The sequence below is a fragment of the Eptesicus fuscus genome, chromosome 4, assembly GCF_027574615.1.
Source record: "Eptesicus fuscus isolate TK198812 chromosome 4, DD_ASM_mEF_20220401, whole genome shotgun sequence".
Lineage (NCBI taxonomy): Eukaryota > Metazoa > Chordata > Mammalia > Chiroptera > Vespertilionidae > Eptesicus > Eptesicus fuscus.
Genome location: NC_072476.1, coordinates 69184976 through 69200135, shown reverse-complemented (window position 1 = coordinate 69200135; position 15160 = coordinate 69184976). Strand labels below are relative to the sequence as shown.

At 38.6% G+C, this 15160-nt stretch overlaps 1 protein-coding gene across 1 annotated transcript in view; it reads left to right on the top strand.

The window, feature by feature from the left end:
- Positions 1–15160, top strand: part of RASGRF2 (Ras protein specific guanine nucleotide releasing factor 2) — a 188440-nt gene that overhangs the window by 93972 nt on the left and 79308 nt on the right. Inside the window, exons 10-13 of the mRNA XM_054715119.1 lie at positions 1176–1336; positions 2170–2236; positions 2776–2912; positions 10550–10632. Coding sequence (XP_054571094.1) covers positions 1176–1336; positions 2170–2236; positions 2776–2912; positions 10550–10632 — 448 coding nt within the window. The remainder of the gene's footprint in view (positions 1–1175; positions 1337–2169; positions 2237–2775; positions 2913–10549; positions 10633–15160) is intronic.

The window sequence follows — 15160 nt, the reverse complement described above, 5'->3', positions numbered from 1 at the left end:
TCTTTTAAAAATAGTCCTCAAGTTAACTATATTGTGTTAAATTGTATATTGTTATAATATACACGTATTGAATATTCTATTTTTTAAATACTATGTAAATTCTATCAATATACTATTTATCTTCCTTCACTGCTTCAGGAAGACTAAACTCTTTATGCTTTCTACTATGTTATTTTATTACCATACTAGAGGCCCAGTGCATGAATTTGTGCACGGGTGGGGTCCAGCTGGCCTGGCCCCAATCTGGGCGGATCGGGGCTGGGCCTGTCGGGAGGAGGATATGGCGGGAGGTTGGCCGGCTGGCCTTCCCTGATCAGGGCCCAATCAGGGCCAGGCTGGCTGGGGGGAGGGGCCACAGGTGATTGGCCAGTGGGCCCCGCCCCCAATTGGGGTGGGGGGGCCGATTGGGGTTGGGAACAGCCATGAAGAGGGGCTGTGGGCAGTGGGCTGGCTGGCCCTACCCCAGAATGGGGTGGGGGGTCTTATCGGGGGCCAGCAGCTAGAAGAAGGGCCATGGAAGATTGGCCGGCCAGCCCCACCCCCTATTGGGGTAGGGGGGTGTGATCAGGGGCAGGGCCAGCTGGGGGGAGGGGCTGTGATCCGATGGGGTGGTGGGGGCCCATCAGGGGCAGGGCCTGTCAGGGGGAAGGGCCACAGTGGGGGGGGGGCGGTGTTGGCCGGCTGTCATGCCCTTGATCAGGGTGGGAGAGTCTGATTAGGGTGGGGCTGGCTGGCAGGAGGGGCTGCAGGAGGTTGACCAGCTGCCCCGCCCCCAAATCAGGCCCCACCCCCTGATCGAGCCGGTTCGCTGGCCCATGTGGGCGTTCTGGTAGCTGGCTTTTTATATATATAGATGTGACTATACAATATGTATCTTACTGTTAAATTAATCAGTTGATTGAGATCCAATCCTCATTCTTTGAATTCAGTTTGGCTTTCTTTCAAACTTATTTTCCTGCTCAGAGATGAGTAATCAAATCTAAAGTGTTTTATAAAAATAGTAGGAATTAGTGTGACTCTTAAAACACAATATATTGTTTCTTCTGCTCAGAATGTAGGGACTTTACTTGTTCCAATGGTGTGTCCAGTGAATCATTGGTGTTGATTGCGTCAGGAAGGGCTCTCACTTCACACAATTTTAATTGCTGTGTATTCTCCACTTTCCTGATCACCAGGTTCTCTTATTCAAGTACCTTCCGTTGAGAAGGGGAAACTTAGTAAAGTTCGCCTGGGTTCATTGTCTTTGAAAAAGGAAGGAGAAAGACAATGCTTCTTATTTACAAAACACTTTTTAATTTGCACAAGAAGTTCAGGAGGAAAGCTGCATCTGCTCAAGGTACTGGTTTTACATGTTTATTTTATTTATGTTTCAAGAGACATTCAGGTTAATTTAATTATGACTTTCCCATGCCTGGTATCACAAAACGTTATCACAATTGCAGAGTGAGGCAATGTACAGTTACCAACCTTGACATTTACTATGTTGTCACTTGGATCTACAGTAATAGAAATTTAAATGTGCATTACCATTAGGAAGTGCAATTAAAATCCTAACTTGGACAAAATTATTACTAGTTGATGACTACTGAGCTATAAAAATCTTGTCAAATTATTACAGTGCCTATTTTTGTTAATAAAGTTTTATTGAACACAGCCATAGTCACTTGTTTACATTTTATCTGGGTCTGCTTTCATGCTTCTTAAAATGGCAGATTTGAGTAGCTACAATAGAAATCAGATGCTTGCAAAACCTCAAAGATTTACTTTCTGGCCCTTGACAGGAATGATTTGCCTATCTATACCTTCTGTTATTAGTGCCTGAAAATATTGGCTTTCTACTGCTCCAGTCACCTCCTGGGTAATGAGCTCCGCATTTGCTGAGCTGCACTCTCAAAGACCCCTACGGGCCCATCTAGTTGCCATAGACTGACGTGCTACATTTCATAAACATTGGGAGTGAGAGTGGTTTGGGGAGAAGAATCATGAAGTTAAATGAGCTCAATTGTTTTAACACATGTAAATTTCATTTTGGAATGTATAAAAACTTATTTATGATGTAAAATTGCTATGCTTTCTGCTGTGGCAACTTGAGTATAAGATTTGCAAATCAGAGCTTCTGAACCTCTGCATGATTCTCAAGTCTCTTAATGGAAAATTGGCTCTTTCCAGACAGGTGGAGTTCTCTCTCTAATAGAATGTACCTTGATTGAGGAGTCAGATGCAAGCGATGATGACTGTAAGTCACATTCTATCACTTAGAATTACACTAGAATTAAACATTCCTATGGTTTTTATTTTTTATAGCTAAGAAAAGCTAAGTAAGGAGGCAGTAGAGATGCTGAGAATAAACTCCCTGAAGTCATTTCTATATGAAAAATTCTGTTGAACCATCTAACCTGTAAACCTTGTTAAATCATCTTTGGGAATTCACATTTTACTGAATTTGTCTCACAATAATGACTTTTCAGTGTTAGGCAGAAAAGAAAGGAATTATATTAGAGCATTGGAACTCTGTAGATTATGGAAATTAAAGCACAAAACAAACCAAACCATGAAATGAGAAGGAGACCAGGATTGTAGCCCTTAGTAACCTACTGACCTCAGCTTTTTACCTGCTTACGAGCTTAGCAAAGCCTCCCCCATGCTGGAGAAGTGCCATATCGCTGAAATGAGATTCTGGACTTGGACACTGATCGTATTACTAGAACTACGTGGAAGCAGCTGTTACTCAGATTTTGCATTCACATCTAATTGTTTGGTTTATGTGTGTTGAAGCCAAAGGTTCTGGGCAAGTGTTTGGACACCTGGATTTTAAGATAGTGGTGGAGCCTCCTGGTGCCGCCCCTTTCACTGTAGTCTTGCTAGCACCTTCACGCCAGGAGAAAGCTGCCTGGATGAGTGACATTAGTCAGGTAAGCAAGTGGCTTTTGCCGTAGTTTATTTTCTTGTTTTGTTTTTATGTTTCACAACATTAACTTTTGGAGAGGATTTTTTTAGAGTTAATTTATTTTTATTTAAAAAGCGCATCTAGGTGCTGTGTATTACCACTATGTATCTTGATATGCTAGAATCATTCATTGTTTGTTTGTTTTTCTTGTTATGGTTAAAATTTACATGAAATGTAGCAATTACATTTTAGTTCCTGGGCATTTTGTACAATCTTTAAATGTCATCACTAGTGTTGAATGGAGTTAAAATATCCCTGTTAATAATACATTCTCCAATGACCCCAAGGATTTTTTTTTTTCTTATTTGTTTCTGAAGTAGGAAAATGGTGAGAAATACAAAGTCAGCTAACAAGGGCTATGGTGAGGAATCACAAGGGAAGGAATTGCATCAGACAAGAGATACTGTCTGTAGTGTGAAATCTGAAAATGAGCTCCTGTATTTCTTATGGAAAATAATAGCAAACAAATTTGCTTATTTTTTCTTTATCAGCAATATCCAGTTAGAGAATTGTTGTATTTATTCAGAATTTGGAAATATGTCAAAATTAGTCATGATTGTGATGACGAGGACGTGGAGAAAAGGGAACCCTAGTACACTGCTGGTGGGGATGCAGACTGGTGCAACCATTATGGAAAACAGTATGGAGTTTCCTCAAAAAGTTAAATATGGAACTGCCTTTTGACCCTATGATCCTACTTCTAGGAATATATCCTAAGAAACCCAAAGCACCAATCAGAAAGAATGTATGCACCCCTATGTTCATAGCAGCACAATTTACAATAGCTAAGATCTGGAAACAGCCCATTAGTAGATGAGTAGATTAAAAAGCTGTGGTAGATTTATACCATGGAATACTATGCAGCAGTGAACAAGAAGAATCTCTTACCCTTTGAGACAGCATGGAGGGACCTGGAGAGTATTATGCTAAGTGAAATGAGCCAGTTAGAGAAAGACAAGTATCACATGATCTCACTCATATGTGGAATCTAATGAACAAAATAAACTGTTGAACAAAATAGACCCAGAGACATAGAAGCATGAAACAGACTGTCGAATCTTAGAGGGAAGGCAGGGGTGGGTTGGTGGGTGGGTGGGAAGAGATCAAAGAACTTGTATGCATATATGCATAACCCATGGACGCAGAAAATAGGGTGATGGAAGCCTGAAGTAGGGGCAGGGTGGGCTATCATGGGGCAATGGGGGGGGGGAATGGGGGACATATGTAATACTTTAAACAATAAAGACATAAAAAAATTAGTCAGGATTGGACTTGGGCATTTTTTTTTTTACCCAAGCTCTTCACTCTATTAACCAACACAGGAGAAAAATGTTTGTATAAGGAAAATATTAAAAGAAGGCTTGATAATTATCTTTAAAGTTGTTAACTCAAGGAGGATTGGGCAAATGGAAAAGGCATATACTACAGATTCTTTAGCCTCTTTTTTTATGAAGAGTTCATAGTATTTATTATATAAGACTTAAGTAAAAATCTGAATTATACAATAGTTCTGTAAGTGCTTTTTTTCTGAGTAACTGAAAACTGAGGGAAAGTAGAAAGAGAATAAATGTGAAAAATAATTATTTTTATACATCAAAGAAATGTTTCAGACTTAGTCTCATTTGACCCTTACAAGAGTGTACTGAAGGTAAACAGCAATATTATTCCGATTTCACAGGTGAGAAACCTGAGATTTGGAAGGCTAAATGTTTGTCCAAAGTTATATAACTGAATTGAGTCAGGACTCAAATCTAATCCAGGTCTTTTATTAGCACTCTAAACATTCTTTATAGGAAAGCTGAATTTTTACGTATATACGCCCACAACTACTTTGATGGTGAATAGCTAGAAGTGAAGGTATTTCTTTTTTGGCTAACGAAGGAATGAAAATGTGGGATTTTCTATATTTGCATAATTACATTCTTGTGGTGATTTATTAATGCTTTCATTAACTCTATGTTCTATTAATACTTTAGATTATGTTTGTAATGCATCTGACCTTAAGACACTCTGAATCATTCACTGATTCTGTGACTGTTTATCGTGCAGTCACCATGTGCTGCCAGGTGTTGTGTAGGTGCCATGCTGTCAAGAAGACAGGCAGGCTAGTAAGGAACAAAAGGAAGTAGACAACTTAATGCAACAAAACTTTGTGAGTGTTATGAAGCCAAGGTGAGTAGGAAGAATGGGGAGAATAGCAGTAGGCAAAGGTGTTTTTCTAGTTGCTTCAAGCTTCTAGCTTCCAATGTACCTGGGGCTCCTACGATACACAGTTGATAACAGCTTCAAGTGACCTTAGGGTGCCCGGTGAGGCATTATCAAAAGAGAAGGGCCCTTGGGATGCGTGATTGGTTCTTTAAAGATAGGTACTCAATGCTTTGCCTGCCACACGCATTCAAGTGAGACTCTTGACTTAGATACATCTTGTGGCAGAAATGTACAACTTCCTCCTATTTCTCCAATTTGCTATGATTAGGATGTTAAATTGCATTTGAATATATCTACAATTGAACTGGAGAAGGACACTAACAGAAAGTTTTATCTTTTTGAGGGATGATAACATCATTAAATGAAATTACTTTGTTTAGTAGAGCCTTGATACTATGTGGCTTTGACACTTAGGATGGCACTCATTCACCAAATAAATTTATTCAGTGATGCTATGTGTCAGCCACTGTTTAGGTACTTGTGATATATCATGAACAAAAGAGGCAATGATGACAAACAATTCCCCTGCTTGTGTAGCTTATATTCTAGTGTAGGAAAGACTGAAAATGTAAACATAATGAATAACTACACACTATTTATTTTTTATTTTATTTTTAAAAATGTTTTTATTGATTTCAGATTGGAAGGGAGAGGAGAGAGAGAGAGAGAGAGAGAGAGAGAGAGAGAGACATCAATGATGAGAGAGAATCATTGATTGGCTGACTCCTGCACACCCCCTACTGGGGATCGAGCCTGCAATCAGAATCAAACCCGGGACCCTACAGTCCTCAGGCCGATGCCCTATCCACTGAGCCAAACCAGCGAGGGCTACACACTATTTATGTTAGAGGGTGATTGGGCAGGGTAAGAAGGTGACTGGGCTACTGGAGCTGTGTGGGTTGGTATAGTTTTTCAATCGTAGTCATCTCATTCTGAAGATGACATCTAACAACTTTAGCAGGTGATAGAAGTAACATGTAGATATGTGGTGAAGGGAAAGTCATCCCACACAGAGGGAACAGCCATTTCAAAAGCTCCAGACCAGGACGACGCTGCATATATTGAGTAATAACAGGAAAGTCAGCGTGGCTGAGTAGAATGTGAGCGAGGGAAAAAGAAACAAAGGAAGTTGTTAAGTGGAGTTGTTAAGTAAGCAATGGGACATAGAAGTTCAGTGTTTAGGTCCAGGTTCTGCCATGTAGGTGATATTTCAGGCTGCAAAACTGTTGAGATCACCCAGGGAGTAACTAGATAGAAATGAGAAGATGTCCATGGCCCCAATGAGGGATCAGGGAGAACAGCAAAGAGGACTAAGAAGGAATCGCCAGTGCAGTCGGAGGATAGCTAAGAGGGCATGGTGTCCTGGAAGTCAACGAATAAAATATATCCAGGAGGGAGTGGTCACTTGTCAACTGCTACTAATGAGTGTCCTGCGATACTTAGTGATTTTCCTGGTGTGGGGTTGGAATGGTGAGTGGTAGGGAGGCAGGGCTCCACTGCTGACTGAGCCTGGCCTGCTGCCCAGCAGCCTGCATCTCAACTGGCTTTGTTCTCTGGTTAAAGCGTTTTCATTTTCTGGGGGAAATTATGTGCTATACATACATTGATGGAATTTGTCAGTCTCCCAAGTATGTCTCTGGACATATTCATTATTAATAAGTTGAATCTATTGAATGCTTAAAATGTACTGTTTAATATTTTATGATGTACTAGTATATGTAAAAATATGGACACAAAAGGGAACTGAAAATTACTTCCAACACCCAGAACACTAAATAAATGTTTATCAAAGTATTGCCACTGATCACTCTGTTAGAATTACCTGGGGGCTTTTTAAAAATGCAGATTCCTGAACCCCCATTCCAGATATGCTCAAGGTTTAACAAGCTCCAAGATCATTTTAGTACAATTAAATCAGAAAATCTTTACCCTGAAAAATCAACTGTTTCCATCTCTAAATCCTCCACAGTCTGGCTATAGAGAAATAATTTTACAGTTTGGCTCTCAATGTATATATGTATAATTTTTGTTTTTTGCCTCATACACATCTTTCTATAGATCTGCAAATTCTTCATATTGGTGTCTTCTAATATATATATATGTAAATATATATTAGAATATGTATTTATATAAAGGTATATTCTACCACATTACTGTACCACTTTTTTAGTTTATTCAAATATTAGGTATATCATATGGGCAGTTTCCTGGTTTTAGTATTAATATATGCCATGGTGCTAAATATCTTTGAAAGAGTTTTTTCCCTTTCAAGATCCCTGGCTGTGTATCTTTCCCACAGTAGGTGAGGCTGGTACAGGCGCCTGATCACTTTCATGATTTCATAATTCATGACTCGACAGACTACCAAAATGCTTCAAGAAATACAGAACTCTTCATTTCACTACATCATCAGAAAAGAATCTACGCAGCTTTCTTTTAAGTCCTGCCACATATTTGTCACCATTTATCATATTTTCCTATTTAATGGAAAAGCGGTATTGCTTTCTACTGGTTTTAGTTTACATGTCTGTAATTATCAATGAGATGAACATTTCCCACTGTTTCTATTTCTTGTCTGTTCATGCCAGATGGACATTTATTCATTTTAGCTCTCCTTGAGACTAGGGAAATGAACATTTTCTTTCAATTCCTATTACGACTATGTTTTCTATTATTTTGTCTTTTTATTTGTCATCCTTTATTTTGCTAAATCTTAATATCTTTGTGACTTTATTTGAAGTCACTGTGCTAAGCTATCGTGTTACATTAAGCACACATGGCTATGATTTTAGATAATCAAGTGGCTTCAGCGTATTGACACAATCCCAATTTCACACAAAGCACTCTATTCAAAACTGCAGGCTAAGCCAGGGCCCGTCTCTGAAGCTGTAATTTTTAGAAGTCACAATTGCTTCAATGATTAATTGCACTTTTAGCTACACCAGTAAGGCCATTATTAACCCTTGGCACCTCCAACAAAACTCACAAGTGGCTAATGGTCTTGACCAATAATTATTCCCTTTTTCATCTATTTATAGAAAAACACAACCTTGAGACTGGAGATTTGACCATTCATTTCAATATAGTGCATTCATTTGTGCTTGTCTTACTGTCCTACAATAATGGTGTCTTAAACAAATCTTTCTGTAATTATGGGTATTAACTGAAATGCAGAATTAAAATTCACCTCTTAGCTTCTTGATTTGGGCAGATGTGTCAAAATATAGACCTGTTTAGACTAATTTGTAGCATGCTGACATGCTTTTTTTTTTCTTAAAATAGTTTCTCTGGAATCAATAGGGAATTTTCTATTTTAACCAAAAGGTGAATTAAAAAAGAAAAACTTAATCTAACCTTTCTTCCCTCTACCTAGATGTATTAAGAAGGTAAAAAACATGATGACATAGTAGACTACTGACCTTTGAATAGATATTGCCTGAAGGAAACCCCTCAAAAACCCTGCTGGAGAAGTCACTGTCAGGGACCAGCTGCATCACAATTACTTGGGGCTTTTGTGAACACACATATTCCCAGCCCCAGCCTTATCGTCATCACTGCTGAACTAGTGTATCCATGGCCCAGGAATCTGCTCTTGTTATCCTCATAATTTCAAGGTTTACTGTAGTTCACATAGGTTCAACGTTGCCCTTAAAGATAAGCGACACTTCGCTTACTTTCATGTATTTCTTGAATGAGTGAATTGAATTCATTTTCTCAAGGCACAAACTCTTCTCCCCAACACTACCAAATACATGCTTATGTGATCATGAGTATTTACCACTCCTTCCAATGAAAACATTTGCTCACGTGTGCGCGTGCACACACACACACGTGTGTACAAGCTTTTTGTTACATCACTTTGCTTTTACAAAAGACCTATATTCTTTCAAGGTGCTGTAGTGTAAGGAAGTAAATTAAAGAGGACTTAAAAATATTCAATTTTATTTCCACAGTTGGCATCCTCTATACCTGGTCATTGAAATAATGGCATAAGACATGAGGAAACAATTTTTCAAAGGAAAAACCAAATAAGAATGGCTGATATACTAAGTAGACTGAATAGTCAAGTGATGCCAGTGATCTGAAGTTTCTTATATGCATATTCACTCTTTCATTAGATGTTGGGGTTTAGGGTGAACTCTGAGTTGAGGATCTATGTGAAGTCACTTGGCAGTCAGCTTCTCCACACCATTTAATTGCAGTCATACACTGAGTGGCCAGATTATTATGATCTCTGAACGCATAATAATCTGGCCACTCAGTGTATAGCCTATATAATAAAAGGCTAATATGCAAATTGTCCCCTCAACCAGGAATTCAACCAGCAGGCAGGCCGGCCAACCGCCCATGTCCCCTCCCCCTGGCCAGGCTGACCGGACCACACCCATGCACGAATTCATGAACCAGGCCTCTAATACATACATACATATATATATATGCTGAGTGACCAGATTATTATGTGTTCAGAGATCATAATAATCTGGCCACCCAGTGTAAAGCTCCACATGGTGGTTTTAGTTACTAGAAGTAATTTCTGATTTTAAAATTGTTTAAATCTTTTGTATTTTCTGCTTTTCCCCCAAAGGGAATATGTATAATTCAAAATAAACCCTCTCTAACCCAAGATAATTGCAAAGAGAAAATTTTTAATTGATAAAGCATACATATAAAATAAAGAAGGCAGAGAAAATTAGCAAAAGTTCCTTTTAGAAAAAAAAGAGAAAAAGATGAACAGCGTTTGATGTCTGCCAGAAATAGGAGAAATTACACCATGCATCCTCACCAAACCAACATGGTGCCAATAGAAACTGCTACAGAAACTAGTAAAATGTGGGAATTTATTGGAGAAAAAAAAAAAAAAAAACCACCAGGAAGCAGGCACAAAGCTTACTAGTGAAAGAGAAGATGAATTTATGCTAAGGAAGCCACCATATCTCCTCTGCCTGCCACACACCACCCGTAGGGCAGAGAGTGAATACAGCAGGGGGTGTCCCATGAGAACGTACTAAACCTCTCAGTAAGTGCTGCACCTGCCAGAGAACTGTGACAATGTGACGTGTGGTCAGAAACCTTGGGAACCACATTGCAGGAAAACATAGTCCTTATACCTACCCTCAGGTATTGACCAGGTGCACAGTTTTGGTATCTAGACATTGAATCTGTTCATCAATGTATAAAGTTTACCTGCCACTGTGCGCGTGTGTGTCTGTGTGTGTGTGTGTGTGTGTGTGTGTGTGTGTGTGTGTGTGTGAGAGAGAGAGAGAGAGAGAGAGAGGGAGGGAGGGAGAGAGAGATGAGAAACTAAATTGTTTTGTGGCTATAAACAATTCTGGGAATATATGATCTGCCTAGGTTTTCATGCGGGTTGTAATTGTCTGTTTTTTAACTTCACAGTGTGTGGACAATATACGGTGTAATGGTTTAATGACTATAGTGTTTGAAGAGAATTCCAAAGTCACTGTGCCACATATGATTAAGTAAGTGGTGTAATACTTTCCCTTGCATTTTAATCAAGATCAAATTGGTAGAGAATGTGAAACCATGAATAAAATATTGCTTCAGTAGCATTCTGCTTCATATTGTGAATGTTTCTTGACAGTAATATGATAATTCATGACATGCTAATATAAATAAGACTATCAAAATGGTTTTTCAGATGTATAGTTTATTCACTCACAGCATAGAAACATTGTTTTTCCTACTGTGACATATGCCTTCACTCAGGAAAACTTATTGAGATTTTCAAGTTCAGTGTAAGAAGTTGTGACAGCCAGATGTGTCCAAGGTCAGAGGTTGGCAGATGCTTTTGGTGTCTTCCCAGTAGGTGTGAATCTTATCACTCAGATTTGGTTATAGAAGTATGTTTAGGTTTGGGAAACACCTAATATGAATATCTGGCTGTTCCATGGTACCATCTACCCACTGCCTGTACACGGATTTGTCCTAGAGGCTATTTCCCAGAGCTGCCAGCCTGCTCTCTGTTTTCTTAACAGAGTAAATCCTATAATTTCAAGTGATCAATAGGGAAACTGTCATTGAAAAAGAGAAACTATATCAATAGCTATGTGCCATAGCTCTCTGTATTAATGCTTTCACCTTTATGTACATTTTTCTTTCTAAATTCAGAAATTGATTTGGGAATATTTAGTAGCTGACCAATTTGTTAATCTCATTCTTTTGGGTATTTTCATTCCAAATTCTAAGAATAAAATGTATTTATAAAAGCAGTTGTTATATATTTTTAAAATTAAAAAATGTCTGTCTTCTATCCCCTCTTTGTGGACTCTGTTGGGGTCTGAGCTATTTTTGCTAAGGCAATAAATAACATTAACTTTCCTCTTCATAGGTAGTAGCTATAATTAGCATGATTCTAATGGTAAAAATTTTAAAACATTAAATATTGTGTTAGATGAAGGCAAGTACATTATACTAGTGTCATAATTACTATAGAAAAATGATGAAAAAATGATAGTATTTTAAATTACTAGTTAAATTTAAAGATATTTGCGGTAGAATTATTTTTAAACTCTAGGGCAAAGATTCCTTTAGTGTTCAGTTTTCTAGGTTTCTAGTTTAGTATAGTCTTTTAAGAACCAGATTAGTTAAAAATATGTGATGCTAAGATTAAAACCAAGCATGGACTATTAAGTCAAAAGGTCCAAATTATGACTTAGTTTTATAATTCACATTATTGGGTTAGAATTTTATTATTAATTTTCTACTCATGGGATTCTTATTTTTGCATTTCACAATATAATATCTACCATTGTTACTTGTTTAAAAAGTACTCTCTTGAAGGTTAGGCAGTCATGAAAGTCCAAACTGCTTTAGAATGAGAATATGTAAGTTGGACTTGGTAGCCTCAACCCCAGGGCAGTTGCATGCACACTACTTACATATTTTGTTGACTTTAAAAAATTAATACAGATAAAACTTCAGTGTTGCGCCTGACCGGTTATGGCTGGTACCCAAATGCATCTTCTGTCCCCTATGAAGGTAGTTTGACCAGCGTCCATATCCAAGCTTGTTTGTGTAACTACCTCCCATACAGATCAAGACTTTCCTGCCTTTGGGTACAGAGGTGACACTTGAACGAGTAGGAACCGTTCTCCTGTGAGGACAGAAACCTGTATCTTGAGCTGTAAGGATTTTCTGACAGAGTCACACATATTTTGACGCCATCTATACTATACTAGAAGTATACCCAAGGCAGTTTCATGTATTTCATATATTTCTTTCTTCTATTTCCCCTGCCTCATTGAGCCTGGTTCTCCTCAATCAGGAAAGGGGGATGATTTTGTAATTTCTGTTCCTTATGATAGTCTCCTCCGTGGCCCTCTTTTACCCTAAATCCTGTATTCTGGCCTCCCTGTGCATCTCCTTGGCAGTACACCGTGGGGGGGGGGGGGGGGGGGGGGGGGGAATGACATTTTTCAGAGTTAAAAACATTATCCTATCTTAATTGTGTCTTATTACTGACATGACATCACTTTGCAGGCACTCACTTCCTTTGAAGACTTCCTAATTACAATAGGTGATATGAGTTTGATGTTTTAAGATTTATTTTAAGTGTTTACCAAAAAGGAGTTATTATCATAAAAGGCTTAAGTAACAACATTATATCGTTCTTGGGAGTCCCTTAGGAAATAAAGACCTTGTTCGGTGTAATAAAAGAAAATTAAATAATTTAATAATATTTAATTTCTTTTCTTTACTTAAAATGAATGTGATTACAATTTTGAAGGACAGTGGTGTAATTAGTCAGTTTTATTTTAATTTCATGTTGGCTACAACATATTTTATCCTCCTAGTGTTTTGATTGAAGTAATTATAGTCAAAAGATGCAAATCTGCCCAGCCAGTGTAGCTCAGCAGTTGAGCATCGACCCAAGAACCAAGATTCTTGCTCAGGGCACATGTCTGGGTTTCAGGCTCGATCCCCTGTGGAGGGCATGCAGGAGGCAGTGGATCAATGATGTTTCTCTCTCATCAATGTTTCCATTTCTCTATCCTTCACCCTTCCTCTATCTCTAAAAAAATCAATAGAAACATATTTTTTAAAAAGATACAAATCTCAAAGTACAATTAAAATGCAAAATCGTGACATTTATTAGGTGAAAATATCCCTTTAAGTGGCATTTTACATTTTATATATATAGGTTGAGGTTTGCTTTCCTTTAATAATAGTTAACCTCAACTTTCCTAGAAAATAGATTTCTTTGGTGGAAAATGGTGGGAGAAAAAGTGACTACCTCAGTCAGGCATCTTTACCAGTAGATAGACTGATTCATAAAAGTTTCTAAGGTCTTTTTCACAAGTGAGGAAATGAAGAACCAGAAAAGTATAGTTGGTTGAGGGTCACATAGTGAGTGGAAAGAGCCATGCAGTTTTCAAGAATCCCCAAAGATGTGCTTGTGCATTTTCAAGATCAGTAATGAGACTAAAACTAGCAGCCCACCCTTAGTCGATTCCTCAGCAGGGCTGAGCGGCTCATTTAAAATGCCATTTCAGGCCTGCAAAGGAAATCCTTCCACCTGCACTGAGCTTACTTTGGGGTGGGAAGTTTCCAAGAGCAAGCTAAGAAAGCTATTGATTCCTTTTTATCCCAAAGGAAATAAATATATAATTTGAAACCCCTCCAAGTGCTGAAAGGGATAATTAAGGGCACTCACACAACAAGCCAACTGATTCTTAGCAAGCAATTACCTCATTGAACATCCCTGGCCCTGTAGCATATCTTTTAATCAAGTGGTGAAACCCAGGGCTCATTGACCGCCTGCGCTGAGATGCTGCAAGGAAAGGGAATAAAGGATCTCAGAAGGGAATGTGAAAGCTCAGGGCAGTCCTGGCAAAGATGGGCATTTCTCTGAGCCTCGCTCGGATTCAACCTCTGCTTCGAAGTTTTTCCTCTTATCAACTTTGCTTCTCCGAGGGCCTCTTTCACCCTTTTTGCAAATGCACACCACTGGCTGGGGGCTCTGAGCGAGGCAGAGGGTCTTGAGAGCTGCTGTGAGTCCTCTCCTCAGTCTGCTCTCCACCGGCTCCCAGTGGATATATCCAGTCAGGTTGAGGAGCAACCAGAGGGAGGTTTCATAGAATGAGAAGGAGCGGAGCCTCGCAGCAACCTCTGCAAGGGCTCACAGCCTATGTTTCACCCGTTACCTTTCTTATTGAGGTAAAATTGGTACATAACATTGTATTAGTCTCAGGTATACGTTACAATTTAATATGTGATGCCCCATAAGTCTAGTTACTACCCATCACCACACAATTGACCCCCTTTGCCCATTTTACTTTAAAAAATATGAAGACATTTTTAATACTGCAAAATATTGAAAAGAAAGCCTTTTACACAACTTATAGATTAAACTGTACTCATAAAATGGATAGCCTTAAATGCATTAATAATCCAGGAAGAATGGAGTGAACAAAGTGTTCAGTTCAAGATGTTAAAGAAAGAATGACAAAATAAACTGTACCGAAAGTGTAGGAAGGAAATAAGATAAGCACAGACATTAATAAATTAAAATATAGAAAAAATAGTAGAATTGGTAAAGAGCCAGTTCTAGAGGGGAAAATTCCTTATATTACCATCTATTAGTCAGTCTGGTCAAGAAATAAGGGGAAGCACAAATGCACTAAATTAGAAGTGAGGAAAAAAAATAACCACAGAAGTACCAGTGATATCTGTCTCTTCCCCTCCCCTAACCCCTCTAGGGGAGAATGCCATCCATTAGTTTTTAAGGGCCTTTTTGATATTCTGATTAAAGGGCATAAGCAAAGCCCCTCCTAAATAGGGCTGTTGGCCTCATTTCTTGACATGATTGAACTAGAGAGAGAAGGGAAGGGTAGCAGATTATGCCACCTCAAAATATGCCACTTTGCTATATTGATTATTTTGAGCAACAGGAACTTGAAAAACAGCTAATGCCAGAAGAGGCTTTCTCTAAACTCCCTTTATCTGCCTAAAGACAGAGTCCTCCAAAAGGTACTTAATTGTCACAAA